The sequence below is a fragment of the Thecamonas trahens genome, assembly GCF_000142905.1.
Source record: "Thecamonas trahens ATCC 50062 unplaced genomic scaffold supercont1.25, whole genome shotgun sequence".
Taxonomy (NCBI): Eukaryota; order Apusomonadida; family Apusomonadidae; genus Thecamonas; species Thecamonas trahens.
Window position 1 is genome coordinate 15,102 of NW_013657655.1, and position 17,782 is coordinate 32,883.

The 17,782-nt window shown below is 62.5% G+C and overlaps 5 protein-coding genes across 5 annotated transcripts; 3 read left to right on the forward strand and 2 right to left on the reverse strand.

Annotated features, from left to right (window-relative positions):
* Positions 1–540: 540 nt before the first annotated feature.
* Positions 541–4,051, forward strand: AMSG_05923 (aspartate aminotransferase; the record flags this gene model as incomplete). The annotated part of the gene is made up of 6 exons (XM_013902009.1): positions 541–642; positions 667–1,107; positions 1,131–1,452; positions 1,739–2,321; positions 2,689–3,529; positions 3,812–4,051. The coding sequence occupies 6 exons, from the start codon at positions 541–543 to the stop codon at positions 4,049–4,051; spliced, it is 2,529 nt and encodes an 842-aa protein (XP_013757463.1).
* Positions 4,052–4,145: 94 nt separating this feature from the next.
* Positions 4,146–8,494, reverse strand: AMSG_11920 (uncharacterized protein; the record flags this gene model as incomplete). The annotated part of the gene is made up of 4 exons (XM_013902146.1): positions 4,146–4,766; positions 4,910–5,963; positions 6,364–8,007; positions 8,478–8,494. The coding sequence occupies 4 exons, from the start codon at positions 8,492–8,494 to the stop codon at positions 4,146–4,148; spliced, it is 3,336 nt and encodes a 1,111-aa protein (XP_013757600.1).
* A 468-nt stretch (positions 8,495–8,962) lies between these two features.
* Positions 8,963–10,743, forward strand: AMSG_05926 (uncharacterized protein; the record flags this gene model as incomplete). The annotated part of the gene is made up of 2 exons (XM_013902010.1): positions 8,963–9,014; positions 9,311–10,743. 2 exons carry the CDS (start codon positions 8,963–8,965, stop codon positions 10,741–10,743), a joined length of 1,485 nt encoding a protein of 494 aa, XP_013757464.1.
* Positions 10,744–11,610: 867 nt separating this feature from the next.
* Positions 11,611–14,784, forward strand: AMSG_05928 (uncharacterized protein; the record flags this gene model as incomplete). The annotated part of the gene is made up of 2 exons (XM_013902011.1): positions 11,611–11,937; positions 11,980–14,784. 2 exons carry the CDS (start codon positions 11,611–11,613, stop codon positions 14,782–14,784), a joined length of 3,132 nt encoding a protein of 1,043 aa, XP_013757465.1.
* Positions 14,785–14,846: 62 nt separating this feature from the next.
* On the reverse strand, positions 14,847–17,214 carry AMSG_05929 (uncharacterized protein; the record flags this gene model as incomplete). The annotated part of the gene is made up of 2 exons (XM_013902012.1): positions 14,847–15,727; positions 15,760–17,214. 2 exons carry the CDS (start codon positions 17,212–17,214, stop codon positions 14,873–14,875), a joined length of 2,310 nt encoding a protein of 769 aa, XP_013757466.1. The 3' UTR covers positions 14,847–14,872.
* Between the last annotated feature and the right edge of the window lie 568 nt (positions 17,215–17,782).

A 17,782-nucleotide genomic window follows, 5' to 3' on the forward strand; every position in this document is an offset into this window, starting at 1 on the left:
CAACTGTCTTTGCACCCTTTGTACTTGCTCTCCAGCCCTAGCTCGCACTTCTGATTCCGATCTCTCGCCCAGACCCTCGACCAAGGGTGGCAAGGGCCTCGGCAATGGCGGCGCTAAGTGTCACCGCAAGATCTTTCGGGACAACATCCAGGGTATCACTGTTTGCCAAGTTTCGCCCAACACCCCTACATTTTCTTGACTCACGTCGAGAGATCCTCGTCCTTGCGACGTCCCTGTGGGAGTGCTACAAGCTGCGGCAGGCCGAGTCACCCCGGTGTGTAGCTAGAGAAAAGATCACCACAGATAGCGCATCCACTGCACATACCGCCCCACCCCATGCTACCCATACACTACCAAGGGCAAATACCCTCCCCCTAACCCCCCCCCCCCCCCCATCCCCCCACCCCTTACCCCTGTCCCAATCCTATCCAGTTATCGCAGCTGCCCCAGCTCACCGGGCCGCCGCCACGTGGCGCACGACCGCGACAGCGGCACCCACCGTTCTCTCTCCCTCCCCGTACCCCCACTCCCCTGGCACGCATGGCGTCATCTCACCTCGTCAACGCGCAGCCCATTCCGGCAGACTCCATCTACGGTATTGCAGCTCGGGCCAAGGCCGACCCTGCACCAGTGGCCAACCTGGTCATCGGTGCCTACCGTGACTAGAACGGCAAGCCGTGGATCCTGCCGTCAGTGGCAGCGGCCAAGGCAGCAGCTGCTGCCGACGACACGGTCATCCACGAGTATCTGCCCATTCGCGGTGACACTGCTTTTACTGCTGCTGCTGCTCGCTTCATCTTTGGCGCAGACTCGCCCGTCGTCGACAGTCTTGTCTCCGTCCAGACGCTCTCGGGCACCGGCGCCCTGCGCGTCCTCGCCGAGCTGTTCAAGATCCTCGCCCCCGCCGCCCCGATCTACCTCCCCGACCCGACGTGGGGCAACCATGTCAAGGTGCTGTCGCGGACGAACCCGGACGCAGACATCCGCACCTACCGCTACTTTGATGCCGCCACCCGCGGCCTCGACGCCGACGGCATGCTCGCAGACCTCCGCGCCGCCCGGAAGGCGCCATCGTTCTCTTCCACATGTGCGCCCACAACCCGTCGGGTGTCGACCCATCCATGGCCCAGTGGGAGGCCATTCGCGACGTCTGCCTCGAGCGCGGCCTCTTCCCCTGGTTCGACGCCGCCTACCAGGGCTTTGCCTCGGGCGATCCCGACGCAGACGCCGCCTCGCTCCGCCTCTTTGCCGCCGCCGGCATCGACCTCGTCGTCGCTCAGAGCTTTGCAAAGTCTGCCGGCCTCTATGGCGAGCGCGTCGGTGCTGCTCACGTCCTCACCCACGCTGCAGACGCCCGCCCGGCGCTCATGACTCAGCTCGAGGGCATCATCCGCCCCATGTACTCGTCGCCGCCGCGCTACTTTGCCAGTGTTGTCCAGTACCACTTGCCGGGTATGGGTGCACGGAGTGGGCGGGCGCAGGGACCCCCGCCCTCATCCCCGCCCGCTGCTAACTCCTCGCGCAAGGCCCGGCGTCAGGTGCGCTCCGACCAGCCAGCTCGACATGGCCGCCATTCGCCAGCTGGCAGGCCGCCCAAGCCGCCGCTTGGCGACGCCCTCGATCCACGCCGGGGTGTTCGATTTGTTTGATGATGTTACTCATGATGATGATGACGGCAAACCGCGGCCCATTTTCCTTGGGTCCCAGTCCGGCTTCACCTTGCTTGGGCTTGAAACAGACGCCTTTGGCGTGGGGGTGGCAAGCAGCCACCTCGCTGGCATTGGCAGCGGACTCTCTGCTCTCAGCCTGAGCCCTGGTGGCACAAGCGGTGGCGACAAGAGACAGCTCGAGCGGGCGAGTGGGGCTCTGGACGCAAGTTCGCGGTTTGTGGGCGCCGCTGAGGTTCTTGCCAATCACGCCTCCCAGCTCTACGCGCAAGAGAGTACCCTTCTACCGCCGGAGCCTGGATACGAGTTCTGTGTCGTCGACGGCGACGTGCGCGTGGCGCCGACAGAGCAAGACCGAAGAGTCCCGACGGTTGCGATCTTTCCCGGCGCAGTCGCCAAGCCGGGCTCGCTCACTGAGGCGTTGTCGAGCATGAGAGCCGACTCTGTTGTGCTGCGCGGGCGGGCTAGCGTTGCGTGCGCAAAGCTGGGCACGACAGCAGACAAGCTGCGAAAGACAGCGTCCGGGCTGGCCATGCTTCTCGACGCAGCCATTGCGCGGTTGTCGACTGGGATCGCGCTGTTCGAAGATGGGCTGTCTCAGGTGGCGGTTGCAGCAGAGACGGCGTCTCTGGCAGCGCACGGCGCTCGTGTTGAGTTTGTACCCCAGACGCCAGAGTAAACAAGAGTTTGGGTGGAGAGGGAGGGGGAGGGGGGTACCCCCCCCCCCACCGCTTGATCACCGATCAGCCGATCAAAAATCAATGAAATGTGGGCACTCTGAACACTCCGCCGACCGCACACTCGTCTCACCCACCAACTGCTCCCATCGTGATGTTTGGGTCAGCAACAGCAGTGCTCGAGAGTGCAAGTCTTGGCAACGGAGCTATTCCGGGCGGAGGCGGGTCTTTTGGTGGACCTCGTGGTCGCGGAGGTGATCGGGGAGGCAAAAGCCGCAGTGCGGCGCGGGGGCAGCGGGGACTCGTTGGTGTGGCGCCCTTCCACCTGATGAGAAGATACTGAGCAAGGACGACCTGACACTGGTGGGTGAGCTCCTTCGTGACCCGTCTGTAGCTAACGCCATCAGCGGGCTCGCGAGCGAGGTCTCGGGCTCGCTCGTGTTTGCGGTGGCTGCGGCAGAAGACGCGACGACGCTCACGCCGACGCCGCAGTTTCAGGCCATCATCGACGAGTTCTACAAGCCTGCTATCGGGTCGATGGTGCGCTTCTATGCGCAGTATGGGCTCATTTGCGCCACGACGGGCGTGGTGCCGTACACCGACGAGCGTGACGCGGCGGTCGTCATTGTCCCGCGAGGCAACTTTGTCATCACTGTCGCCGTCCGCCGCGGCATCTACCAGTACACCTTCTACTGGGACAACACACCCCAGGGCGGTGGCATCCGCCCATTCCCGGCCTTTAACGACACGTACGTCCGCGACGACCTTATGGAGATCTCGGCTTTTGGCGAGGAGGCGCCGTCGGCGGACGGCCGGCTCCATTCCCCGCTTACGACGCTGGTACAGAGCTATGTTGCGCTGCGCGAGGCCGAAGCACGCGAGGCTGAAGCAGCATCGCGGGCAGCTGCACTGTCTTTCGCCCTCGAGTCGGCTCCAGGGCCGCCGTCAGACCTGCTCACCGATGCTCAGCGCGCGCAGGCAGTGACGGTGGTCGAAGGCTACTATGCCGACGCTTCGCGCGGTGGCGTGGCTGCCATCGAGACGCAGCTCTCCAACGCCGAGCTCATGGAACGACTGCGGACCATTCACGCCGAGGAGCTGCCTGAGCACTTGCGCCAACTCGAGGCATCGACGCGGACGACAACGCCTCTGGGGCGGCTGCTGTGTGAGCGGATGCTGGCTGCCGTGCATGGCGACGTCGAGCGGACGCGTATGCATGCCGCGACGGCCTCGTCGTCGTTTCTACACATCCCCCCAGGGCCAGCGAGTCGTGCCGCTCCCACCGCCACAGCAGTGGAGCCAAGGCAGACTCCAAGATGCGCAGGCGCCGTCGTAAGAGCAAGCAGCGTGGCAACGCTGGCAAGAAGAAGCAACGGAAGAAGCAGAAAAGGGCGCGAGTGGTGGTGACAACGACAACGACGACGACGACGACGGCCGGCCGGCCAACGCGCGCGCCGCAAGATCTAGGAGTACGACACCTGTCTTGCTCCGGGGCACGCCATGAACTGGACGGTGGGCGAGCTGCTCCATGGGGCATGGTGGACGTGGTCTGCGGCGAGCAGTCTCTACTCGCGAGCACAACAAGCTACATCGGGAGTCTTGGGAGGGGCGGTCGGTCCTGTCCCGCAGGTGTACGGCGAGGTCTTTGACGCTGTCACGGGCGATCTCGCTAACGCCAGCGCTGGCGGTGCGGTGTCCGCTGTTTGATGGCGGCTGGCTCTTTAAACATCGCGAGGTCCAACGCCTGAGAGGGGGGGGGGGGGGGGCTTTTTACTCTGTCACCATGGGGGTCAACACGGGCTCACCCTGTCGTTAACCAGGTGTGAACGGGAGCTAGACGCGAGGCCAACGTCTCCAGCTCGCGTGCCGGCGGCAACGGGGGGCGTGACTTGGGCAGCGCCACAGTGAGCGCGCTCCTGATAAGATCATCAGAGAGCGATGGGATAAACTCGGTGACCAGGGTGTTGATCAGACTCTCCTCCTCCACGGCATCGTCTGCCAAGGCGACGTAGAGGATCAGGGTGACGACAAATTCCCAGCCGACCGCGTTTGCATTGCACCCAATGGTCGTTGCGATGTGGGCGAGAAGGTCCTTGCCAAAGGGCTTGCCGCCGTCGGCGTTTCGCATGGCGAGCAGGAACCTGTAGAGGCACGTGACATGCGACTTCTCGAGTACAGTGTGCGCGCGTGGCACCTTGCTGTCGGCGGTAAAGTAGTTAATGAGAGCGCCAACGATGGTGGGTCCAACGATGGGGGCGTCGAAGATGTCCATGGCGGTGGGGCGGTCCCCGTTGACGAGCCTGGCGGCGGTGCCGCGGACAGGCTCCCAGCAAATCGAGGCAGCAGTGGCGACGTCGATGGCGGCAATTGTCTCAAGTGAGGCACGGTGGTTCTTGGTGGCTCTCAGCAGAAGGTCGACGATCTCGCGCGGACCGCAGAGGTTCTGAGTGGCTGTCGCGGCCACGCACGTGTGCTCGTTGTAGCGTTGTGCGCGGCAAGCATCGCATTGAATCCAAGCATAGACGCGCCCGCCACCCTGGAGACAAACCGCTGTCGGCCAAAGACGGGAGGCACGAGCCTGAGCGCGGCGTCGAGAACGAGCGTGACGAACGACTCTGTGAGCCTGAGCGCAGGGGCGAGAACACGCGCAAGCACATCGCCAAAGAGCGGATGGTACTCGACAGTGTCTGCGATCTCCACCTCGGCGACATGCGATGAGCCCAGCGCGATGGCCCGGAAGAGTGAGCCGATCTGGGCCAAGACCAGCCGAGCAACGGACGCCTGGTTCAGCCACTGCACCGGACTGCAGCTGAAAAGGTCGCCGAGAGCATGAGGCGAGACAAACACTGCCGCGGCAATGCCAACGCCCCAGGGAGCCATCGGCTGCGTTTTGGTTACATTCAGCGGGGCCTCTGCCAGGCGGTCCGGAGTCTGCCCAGCCATGTGGCGCGATGCATTTGCTGGGGCAGCCACAGCACTTGCCGCGAGCGGGCCGCCACCTGCGAGACCAGCAAGCAGGTCCATGCTCAACGCACAGGCAGAATCAGTGGAGATCCTGGCCGCATTCGCCACTGCATCGGCACTGTTCTCGTCCTCGTCTTCGTCGTACGGCACCTTGACGTGGCACGGGTAAATAGCCGTGCTATGGCCGAGGAAACGCGAGTAGTTGGCGTTGGTCGTCACGAACGAGACGTAGTCGCCGTCAATGCCGGCAGGCACACCTCCCGCCCCATGGGACGCAGGATCAGCTTCGCCGTACACGTACATGGCCGCCACACGGAGTGCAGCAGGCTCGCCACGGAGTGCCCCGTCGCATGCAAGCATGCGGTGGTGGAGCATGTCGTCCGAGGACGCAGCGCGTGCTGCCATCAGGGCACGCGAGTTGGCAGCGCTGGCGTCCGCCAGCGAGTTGATCATGTTGCCGGTGGCAGTGCGAGACTCGCTGATCGCGAGATAGTTGAGGACGGCCATGATCAGGCCGGTCGCAGCCAGGAGCGCAACGAACCCGACAAAGAGAGAGCCAGCCCACCAGAAAATAGGCGACATCGACTCGTCCTTGTCCGACTTGCCGCTCTCTGCATCGTCGAGCGCGCCCGTGCGGCCCATCATTGTGTACTCGCTCGGGTGGGCGTGCCCGTGGCGATTGGTGAGGTGATGGTTGTGCATTCGGCTACTCACAAGGGATCCCACGCAGTAACGTGCTACGGCTTTACCTCCACTGAAACAAAAAAGGGGCAGGAGACGTGTGGCTGGGGTGTGGCCTTGCTCCGAGTGTTTGGTCGGGGGAAGTGTGCTCTGTATTTGATGGCGGGCGGGGCGAGGCGCAGAACGCAATAGAGGCGAGCGGTCGTGATCGACAACGCGACGCAGACGACGAACTGGGTCCCGGACGCACCGGGCGCGTTCGTGGTCGCGTTTTCGACGGGCTCGAGGAGGACACGGCGGTCACCGGCTCAGTAAACGACGGTGTTCAATCAACCTTCACCTCCTCGTGGGAGGAGTCGAGCCTCAGTCGGTACCGGGCCAAAGTGGGAGCAAGCGCGGACGAGAACTTGCGGCGGGCAGCGGACGTCGCGATGTCGAGAAGCGCCGCCGAGTCAGAGAAAAGGACGAAGAACTGGTCGCCGAGATCGTTGCCCGGCCGGACGCCGACGGCAGAATGAGACCGCGTCCAGCGGAAGAGAGGGATCGACGCGAGGGCGTCGAGGTACTGTGTCCTCTCGTCAGCATCGATGGCAGTTCGGAGCAGAAGCGTTTCCCCCACGGCGAGACGGTGGTTGTCGACGTAGAGAACCTGGAGGGCAGCTCCGGCGCGCCGCTGGACAGGGCGCATGACGTGGTAAAAATCAGGAACAAACGTGTCGTACCGGTCCGCCCACTCGGGCGCAGCATCGCAAGTCACAGGCACGATGTTGACCAGGAGGGCGTCGTGCTCGAGCTCTGCCATAGGAGGCACGAAAGGGACAACTGCACCGAGTGACCGTGACATGGCCTTTGCCTCGGATGCGCACGTGTCGGCAGCAGCGTTGAGGACGAGGCGAGCAAGGCGCTCGTCATCCTCCAGAGCAGAGACGATGGCCTCGTGCGCGTCGCCGAGGCCGGCCACAGTGACCAGCGTCGACGCCGCAGCAGCGGCAAATGCGGCAAATGAGACAGATGGCGACGACCGCAGCACCTCGGCGGCGGCGACAGCACCCTCCGACCACTCATCAGGGTCAACAGCCTCCAGCGCCCGGCACACGGCCGCGCGCATCTCCTCGTGCGACGGGTGGCAGCGCCGCGCCCGGGGGGAAACGAGAGGTGCGGACGAGTAAAGGAGAACGCCGGGCGCGGAGCGGAAAGCCAGCATGCGCAACGCTTCAACGTCCGTGCGCATCGGGTCGAAGCACCCAAACACGACGCCCTGCTCCAGCAAGACCACAGCGCTCGGAGGGAGGCATGGCTCGCCACACGACTCATCCCACTCCTGGCCTTCAAGGCGCTCGAGCTCGTCCAGGACGAGGAACGCCACGTCGTTCTCATCGTTGCGCACAAGAAACTCAAAGTACTCGCGCAGAACGTAGTGAGCGTCGACAAGGACCTGGGAGGCCTTTGGTGGGCGATACATCTTGAACACGGGAGCCCCAGCGCCGGCTTGGAGGGCGAGGGCGCCGTACGGGCACGGCTCCCAGCCAGGATTGTCGTCATTCGGCCCGTACGCAAAGCCCAACAGGTCCGTGGTCAGCTGGCTCATGTTGTGGACAGGCGTCACGAGGTGGTGCTCCCACGCACCTGGCACGTCATCATACGCACCACCCTTGTTCACGGGATCGGGCTTGGCCGTGAAGCAGCCGCCCTCGCGCCGCTCAGTCGACGCACACTGGCAGCAGAACAGCAGAGGCGGGGAGCCAATGGGGATCGGCCGGACGCAGCAGACGCCGAGCCCAAACTGGCGAGTGCCCGAGTCACCGAACGCCGCGACTACCTCTTCGAGGTAGTCGACCACGGTCTTCTTCACCATCGCATCGTGCCTCGCCACCCTCTTCGTCTGCTTGTTCCCCTTGACCTTCTGCAGCTTGACCTGCTCGAACACCGACTGCTTAATGAGGAGGGCGTGTTTGCGGACCAAGGCGTCCTTCACGTCGCCTTCTTTCACGAGCGACGCGTGCGGCGCCTGGCCGGCCCTGCCCCGATGGCATCGCATCCCAGTGCTCAGACTGGGTCAATAAAGCAAATGATGTACTGACGATTGAGATTGGTGAGGTGATGGTTGTGTATTCGGCTACTCACAAGGGATCCCACGCAGTAACGTGTTGCGGCTTTTACCTCCACTGAAAACGAAAAGGGGGCAGGAGACGTGTGGGTGGGTGTGGCCTTGCTCCGAGTGTTTGGTCGGGGGAAGTGTGCTGTGTATTTTGATGGCGGGCGGGGCGAGGCGCCGAACGCAATAGAGGCGCCTGTTGGTCGAGTGAAAGGCTCCCCGGGTGCGTCGCTGCGGGCGGCGGCGGAGGCTTTCTGGCCACGCGGTGGTGGGGCGGGCGGAGGCTTTCTGACCACCGCTTGCCTGCCCAGCCACCCCCCCCCCCCCTCCCCCCCTCCCCTCTTCTACAGTCACTCCTAGCTGAGACCTCCTATATTCCACGTTGACACATACCTTAGCTTATATAACATACTCTGCTCATGCTTCAATGAATTAGACTCTCTACGCCATGCCTTTGCGTCCGTATTGGCTATTCAGTGTCCGCGAGCCGCCCTCGCCACCTCCTCACCAACGCCCGGCCACCCACAGTCGTCGCCATCACCTTTCCTCCTGCAACAAGCTTGATATCCCACAAACAGCATTACTATACAACTAGCCTTGTAAATCTGCTTTGTGTACACTAGCAGGAACTGGCTGATGCAACAGATGGTTTCTCTAATCGATGTTGAGGGCTATGTGTGTGGTTCTGTACCTGGGTTGCTGCTGGCCTACGCTGTGAGTGCGTCCGGCGAACGTTCAAGCGTTCTCCTTTCCTACCCAACTCACCGACACCTCAAACACTCCTCGGCTGCTATACAGAACACCGACTACCAGTGATTGTCCAAGCACCTGGTTGTTACTGTCCACCTTTTGCAGCTCCAAGCCGTTTGCATATAGCCATGCTGGACGAGAAGCGTGAATCGGACGAGCCGGTCGTCCGCGGCCTTTTTCGTCCTTCGCTTCCATCCGCGGCCCCACCGTCCTTATCGCCTTGAGCATCTGTGTCGCCATTACAATCACCTTTACCATGTATATTCAGGGTCATTCCAGCAGTACTGAGCTTATGCAAGTGGGAACCCACCCAGCTGTGGCTCTGCCGCCACCACCGCCGCCCCCGCCGTCCCCGCCGCCGTCACCGCCCCCTCCCGTCGCGCCGCCCTCGCCGCCTCCACCGCCCCCGCCGCCATCGCCGCCATCGCCCCCGCCCTCCCCACCTTCCCCACCCGCTCCACCCGCTCCCTATCCAGATGACGAGTACCCGGTCACCGTCCCACCTCCTCCCGAAGTCCGCATCTACGGCGCAGACACTTTGACTGCTCGCCGGGCAAAGGCCTGCTACGAGCGCCGAGTCGCCTTTGACACCGTCCCGCCCGACATCATCGTCACCACCCCAGATGTGTACACCACATACCTGTACGTGTTTACCAATGTCGAGCCCGTACGTTCTCGTGTTCACTACCCGTATCGTCTTCGTCTTTTGCCGTTTAGCCCGGCCCCATGGCCGGGGTGGGAGCTGCCGTACGACTTTGGCGACATCATCTCAGCAAAGTCCGAAGCCTCGTTTGCGGCAACGATGGCCGAAGCGGAGCAGGAAGGCAGGCTGTGGCCCGAAGACAAGACTCCATCGACGCTCATCATTGTCCGTGGCCAGTTTATGGACAAGCCTGAGCGACTCGAGTCATTCAACCTGTTGGCCATGTCTATGCATGACGTCGAGAGCCACGACATCGCCTTTGTCTACGACACCTCAATTGACGTCACGCCGGAGCGGCTCGAGGAGTTGAGTGTAAGCTATCCATGGGCATTTGGCCCAAAGAGCAAGGTTATACGCCGCGGCTCGGACATCAGGGCTCTCTTCTCAGAGTGTATGCCCAAGCTCAACCTCGACACCCTCCCGTTCACCCTTGCTGGTTCGCCAGGTTGGGTCTTCTCCACCGAGACCTACATTCCCTTCATCTTTGGTTGCGCTCCTGACTCGACGTACGAAATCGAGCTGTTTGAGCGTGAGTACGACTTGTTCTGGACGTTGGAGCTCGACGTCACCTTTACCGGCGCTGACCCATGGACAGACTTTTTCAAGCGGGTTGATCTCGACGTCGTCGACCACGGCACTGGTCTCCGCCTTGACAAGCCTGTCGACTTGATCACCATCAAGCCGCTGCGGACCACGGCAAAGGACGGTGCATACCTGTACCACAACACGTATATTGATGGCCCCATGTTCCGCTACGCTCAGCTCATCGTGGTGCAGCGGGCCTCGCGTGCTCTGCTCGAGCGCATCTGGGCTGACGCTGTCGACTGCGGCTTCGCCGGCTACTGCGAGCAATCACTGCCGACAGCTTGCGGCTTCTGGGATGACTGCTACGCGGCTTCGCTCTCGCCCCACACGAACCCCAATATGATCTTCTCTCCGTATCAATGCGCCGTTCAGGTCATGCAGCGCGCTCTCGATGAGATCACCCAGGCTAGCCAGGGCGTCCCGGCTGATCAAGTGGCCAACATCGAGCGGGCGGACCCTGATCAGTGCGCTGATGCTGCACGCTACCACTCAGACTACGCAGTTTGGCTTCACAAGTCTGAAGGATACTCACGCGACCATGCCATTAGCCTCAGAAAGGCATGGTATGACTTGCACAATGTGCCTGAAGACAAGCGCTACGATGTGGGTACATTGGAGTAACATGTACAAGCCAGCCAGCCTTTGCCTCCGAGCCACCCGTCGCGCCATCCGCCTGACCGTTTCAACAGCATTCAATCACACCACACGGCCCTACTTTGTTCTTTGTTGCTTGCTTGCATCACCTGGCGCCCTTGATCACAGCCGCGTAGTCTTGCGGCAAGAGGTGAAGGAGGGTGCCGCGCGAGACGTGGAAGGCGGCTGCCGACTCAAACGGAGTCGGGCAGTCGAGGCCGTCAAAGGCGTAGAGGGTCTTAGAGAAGGTGCAAAAGTGTGGGTCGGTGACGCCATCGGCCTTCTGATACATAAAGTGGCCGCGGTTCTCGTACGACGAGGTGATGTCAAAGTCGTGCGGCGAGGGATGGGTGAGCGAGGCGCCCATAGTTGCAGCGCCGGGCAGGAAGAAGGTGATCGGGTTGAGATCATCGTAGTTAGCGAGGACGTGCGAGGTGTAGGTGACGAGGTTGGCGGTGCAGGACGAGGCCTCGGGTGCAGACGCCATCCGAATGTCGTACTTGGAAGCCACCGTGTCCGGCAGGATGCCGTCCGACTCGCACGATGAGTAGACAAAGACCCGCGGGACGATGCCAGCGGCGGCGAGGTCGTCGAGGAGCGGTGCGAGCCAGGCGGCGAGGTCGGGGACGCAGCCCGGGATGACCACATCCCAATGGTCCTTGATCTTGGGCGGAAGAATCTTGCGCTGGCCTTTCTTGCCGTTGACCACGTTGGGCTCGTATACAATCTCCTCGTAGTCGCCAAACAGGATGTTGTCCACGGCCTGCACGCCCTGCATGCACACGTGGTCCTGGTTGCCCGTCGACGCGTGCTTCTACGTTTTTTTTGCGCCAGAACACCACCCGACGTCACACCATGGGCAACAACGTTTCGGTCAACACCCACATGCAGACCGCACAGGTCTTCCACGAGTATGACTGCCGTATCAGCTCGTCTGAGGTGAGCCTCGTCAGCTCGAGGCCCAAGGCCACCTACATCTCGGAGCGCCGCCTCGGTAGTGGCGCTTTCGGCACCGTCTACGCCGTCCGCCGCGAGAGTGACCCAGACACGCTCTGGGCCTTCAAGCAAGTGCTCTTTGATCCCAACGAGCCTGGCGATGCTGTCACCAAAATGACCGACGTACTTGACGAGGCTGCGGCCCTGCGCGGCATCCGCGACCCCAACCTCATCCACCTCGAGCACGTTTTCCCCTTCCTCCGCGGCACAGCAAGGTCCAAGACCTAGGCCTACAAGGCCAAGGCGCGGAGGACAGCCAAGCGCAAGATCGCCACTCGCATCAAGGATGAAACCGGTACCTGCCATCTCCTTCTCGAGATCATGCTCACCACAAACCCGGCCAACCGCCGCCCGGCGGCCGATCTGCTCAACTGCGGCTTTGTCGCCGGCCTCCGCCATGCCCTCGCCTCTGATCTCGCTCAGCCTGCCTTCACCACGCTTGCCGTCTCTGCCGATTGGCAGTACCGCGGTGCGTTCCTCGCCCCGCTCGCCGATCCCAACCTCAACGACCACATCCGTGGCAAGATCGTCGACGTCGTCTTCCAGTCGGTCGGCCTTGGAAACACATCCACCACGCAATTGTCCTCGGCCTCGGTCCCGCTCATCCACCAGGGCATTGTCTCGCTCATCTACACCCATCTCAACCACAACGCCCGCAAGGACACCACCACAGAGTCGATCATCAACCAGTTTGCTGCCGCCCTCCTCGGCCAGTCTGTCGAGCCATCGGCCTCGGTCCACACCGTGCCCCACACCGATGTGCCCGGTGTGGTCACCGGCGCCGTCCTCGCCGGCCCGTCCGATGAGCCCGATCTCATCAGCGCCCTCATGGCTCTCTTTGGTGGCCGCGATGCCAAGGCCACCGTCAAGATCATGAAAAAGGAGCTGGCCATTCTCGTCAAACTCCTCGACGACAAGCGCTCAGCCTTTCTCACCGCCGATGCTATCATTGCTTGCCCAGGCATGATCCCGCTTCTCCTCTCCCACGTTCGCCGCTCGATCTGGCTCGAAGACTCGTTAACCTTCGAGACATGCGCCGTCCTCCGCGCAGTCTACCGCCTCCGGCCCAACACCTCGTCTGTTTACCCCATCAGCTCGCTTCTAGCTGCTTTAGCCGCACCCAACGGCCGATCGGCCTACAACAGGACCTTCCGCCTCATGTACGAATCGCTCCCGAAAACCGTCAACAGCTGCCCTCAGCTCATCGCTCGCTACGCCGCCATGTGCGATGAGAAACCGCTCCGCAACCGCCTTGATCGCATCCTCCGCTACGCCCAGTCCTCTGGCATCTCCTTTCCGCCCGAGCTTGCCCAAGTCTGGGGCCATGTCCTCGCCCAGCGCGCGCTCACCGCTCTCCACATCGGCGTCCAACCCGATGCCGCCAACCACATCAACATCTCGCAGGCTGCCAACGCAGCTGCCCTCGCTTCCCTCGCCGATGCGCCGGCCAAGTCACTTGCCGTTGCAGGCAACTTCTGGCTCCACGCCTACGCCCTCGGCCTCGATCGCGCTGCAGTCAACGACGCCATCGCCTCGCTCTCCAACATGCAGCTCTGCACACAGATGATGTCTGTTGCTCTCGGTGCCTCGATTCCGCTCGTCCGCTGCCAGACATGCTCCTGCGCCGCCAAACAGGGCATCGACGTTTGCATCGCTTGCGCTCGTAACTGTCACGCCGGCCACGAGTTCGCCGACAGCTTCCACGTCATCCGCACCGTCGTCACTCAGACCTACTTTCCTTGCGAGTGCTCCACCATCGCCGGCTCCTCCTGCAAGAGTCGCTCTGCCAACTCGGCCCGCCCCATCGCTGCTCTCGACTCGATCGCTCCTCCTGAGTCCCTCCTCGCCGCCCCGCACCAGATCATCGGTGCCGTCTCGGCCGCTGTCGCGCCGCCCGAGTTCAACGCCTGGATTGAGCCGGTCATCGACCACGATCCGGTCGGCCACACCTCGACCGCCACCTTTAAGCTCTACGATCTCGAGCAGGATGCCGCCACTCGGTATCGAAACATGACTCTGCCTGCCGGCTCGCTCGAGCCTTACATCTCACGTGATGTGGCCAAGCTCTTCCTCTCGGTCTCGCCCCGGCTATACGCCATCGCCCAGAGCCACGGCTTTGCCTTTTCGCCCATCACCACCTCGCCCAACCCTATCGACGTCGTCTTCTACTACGAGATTGAGGTCTGCACTGCCAAGCTCATTGGCGACTCGGACTATGCTGTCGGCATGGGCCTCATGTCTGCCGTCCGCAACCCGTCGTCTGCCCTCTTTGTCGGCTGGGGCGAGTCCGAGTGGGGCTACCACTCGGACGATGGCGGACTCCGCCACGCCACTCCCACAGGCGGCAGCACTATCATGCCATGGTCGGCCGGCGATCGCGTCGGCTGCGGCATCCACGCCTCGGGTCGCGTCTTCTTCACGCTCAACGGTGTTTACATCGACTCGCTCCCCCAGGTCCCGCCCGACGTCCCGCTCTACGCCACCGTCACCGTCCAGAACCTTGTCGGCGACGTCGTGTTCTTCTTTGATCGAGGCGACTGGGCCTTTGACCCGACTCGGTGGGTGGTGAGCCCCGAGATGGCGTCCGCAACCTGGGCCCCGTCGTGCCTCCCGCTCGCCTCGGCGGGCCTCACTGCCCTTATCACCGCCTTTTGCCTCAACATGAGCCTCGATACCTTTGTTGGTATCTTTGACGCCATCGGCAGGTCCGTCATCGCCACCGATGCACGCATCAAGCACGCCCGCGCCCTCGCCGCCATTGACAACTCTGCCACAGACAGCTCGTCATCGCAGCCGTCGCTCGGAGACGTTGCCGCAGCTGCCCAGAGTGGGCACGCCTTTGTTCGCATCGTGTGGATCCTCCAAAAGTCCAACGATCCCGAGGCCGCCCGCCGCGCCGCCGCCATCATTGCCCTTCCGTCCTTTGCCGACGTTTTGGCCGCCACCGCAAGCATCTCCTCGCCGCTCCTCGTCTCGGGCCTCGAAGCGTTTGTCGCCGACCTCGATCGCCCCGATCTCGACCTCGAGCCATGACTTCCTGCCCCTGTGCTTGATGGCGGCGCACCACAACCGAAGACATCAAACTTGTTTCCCATCGCGTGTGCCACAGCTACTACACAGCTTACTCGTTAGCCCCACGCTCGGCAGCATGCTGCGCCGCGACCTTGAGAAAGACCTCCTCGAGCGTCGAGAGCGCGAGGCCGTAGGCGGCCAGCGGAGAGTTACGCTGCGCAACAAGCGCCTCGAGCTTGTCGAGGAGGAGAGGAAAGGCGCGGATGTGCGCTGTGGGAAGCCGGAACACAAGATCGCTGGCTGAACCCAGTCGCGGGACCGCCATCGCGCCGGGCACGTGCTCGATGACCACGGCCCGTAGCGCGTCGCCATCGCCCGAGCCGCGCTGCTGGAGGGTGAGCAGATAGCCGACGCCAAAGTGGGCCTTGAGGTGAACAGTCGTCCCGGTGACAACCAGCTCACCGTGCATCATGACTGCAATGCGGTCGCCGAGCTGCTCGGCCTCGTCCATGTAGTGGGTGGTGAGCAAGATGCCGCGGCCGGCCTTGTACCGCTGGAGCAGGGCCCAGACAGAGCGGCGCGCCGCCGGATCCATGCCCGACGTCGGCTCGTCGAGGAGCACAATCGACGGGTTGCCCACAAACGCTAGTGCAAGCGAGAGCTTGCGCTTTTGTCCGCCCGAGTACGTGCCGGTAGCCTGGTTGGGAAGCGCGTCGAGGCCGACGTCGGAGAGCAGGCTGGCTGCCTCGAGCGGCTCGCCGCCAACAGGCACTGCTGACGGCCGCATCGCCAACCACAGCGCCATGTGCTCGGACGCGGTGAGACGGTCGTACAGCCGGTCTTGTTGTGCGCACACACCGAGCCGGACTCCCGACGAGAGCGCGTGGGCAAGCGGAACACCACAGAGCCACGCGTCGCCACCACTCGGCGCAAGCGTGCCCATAATCATCGAGACCAGCGTGGTCTTGCCGGCCCGTTGGTTCCCGCAAGAATGACAATCTCCGAGGCTCGGACGCTGAGATCAACGTCGTTGACGGCAACAAACGGCTTGCCAGCCTTGCGGAACTGTTTGCGGAGAGCCCGGAGGCGGACAGGCACCTCGTGACCCGAGGCCAGCAGCGACGCGGCCTCAGAGTTGAGCGAGCCGCCAAGTGGATCCGGCGGGTTGAGGAGTCCGATTGGCGAGCCCGGCCACCAAAACTTGGGCGAGAGGAAGAAGAGCAACGGCCGCCGCGGCGCGTGGTCGGCTGGGAGCACTTGGTCAAGATACAAGCCGACGAGCAGAAGGAGCGCGGCGTCGAGTGCCAGAAACTCGAGGCAGGTCGTCATCGAAACTGGCGACGTCGCGTGCGACGAATGGAGGCCCGCCGCCGAGAACGAGAACGCCGCGCCGTGCTCCTCCATCCGGCTCATGAGGTGCGCAAAGTGGCCAAACGGCGTGGCCGGCACGAGGAGAACAAGGATCTTGAAGAACCATGAGACCTCGGCCTTGGAGAGGACAAACTGCTCCCCGAGGACGTAGACAAGGATCGAGCCAACAAGCGCTGCGGTGAGGACCGCCGACGCCGTTCGCCGCGACGAGACAATGGTCGAGACCACAAGCGCAATAAAGACTTGTGAGATGCCAAAAAGGAGGACGACAACAAGTAAGGCGCCGAACGAGGCGTGCTTGACGATGGATAGCGCGTAGAGGGCAGCCACAAACGCAAGCGCAGTAACAATCAGCACCGCCAGATCGGCGCTCAGCTGTGCGAACCAGTACGCCGAGTCCATCATGCCGGCTGCCGTGAGCGCCGCCCGTGTTCCGTCCTCCTTTTCCTTGATGTACCCGATAGCGGCAAAAATGGTGACGTAGGCAAAGCAGAAGGTCCAGTAGTACGGCCAGAGAAAGTACGAGCCCTGGCCCGGATCGACCGATCCCTTGGACGGTAGCGCCTGAACGCGGGCGTTGAGCACCAGCGGCACGCCACTCGCCATGCTCGTGTACGCCTCGAGGAGCGCAATCTGCAGCGAGGCATAGCCCGAGTCGAGCGTGCCGGCCACCTGGGCCTCGTCGCTCTGATCCGGCGGAGACGAGTTGAGCTGGCTATGCCTCATCCCGTACAAGTAGGTATGGATGACATACTCAAAGGAACTCTTGTCCACGACCCCAAACGAGACGCCGCCCCAAAGAGCAGGATTATCGGCAAGGGCACGAGTCAGGGCGGTCTCATCGGCGACGCCACTCGCCACGAGCGAGACGCCGCGTTCAACCTTGGCACCCTCGACCACTCTGGCGACCAGATCTTTGGTAGCCAAAGTGACAGGCGCATAGAGTATGTCCACACAGTTTGCTCGGCCGTGGCAAAGCTCTTCCAATCGAGGTAGATCATGAGTCGGTGGTGAGAGATCACCAGGCTGTGTCGTCGGTCCTGACGACGAGTTGATGCCCACCAGAATGGCCACAAACATGAGCGGGAAACAGATTTGCAGCAATGTGACTCTGGCATTCCGCCGCCGAAGGAGAAACTCCTTCCGCAATAGCGCACATGCTTGCCTTGACCACTCTCCCATGTCTCTCACTCGTAACCCTCTATACTCGCCAGCAAGAGGAATGCTTCTCAACCTCGCTCTCCCACAGACTCGAACTGTCTCCGACTCTCTCCCTGCTAAACGTCCGGCTTGCGCGAGAGAGCGATGGCCGCTCCGATTTCCCCATCCCCACATGAAAAAAAAGTATGAAAAAGGGCGTGCAAATAGAGCCGCCATGGATCACCTTGCCATCACCTCCCTGCTTGCTAGCTCTCACAATCAGCCCGGGATAATGGATGGTAGAAGCGATGACAGAAGATAAACCCCTCAAATACGGACACAAAGCAGCGCTAGCAATGCTCTGCAGAGATCAAAACATCATCTTTGTTGTGCGCTATGAACTGTCTGGCTGGCTTGGGCGTCAAACAATCACTCGCCGAGTCTCTCGCTTGTGCGGCGCGAGAGTCATTCAGACAAAGGCGCGAGGTGAAGCCTGCTGCAGCTACAC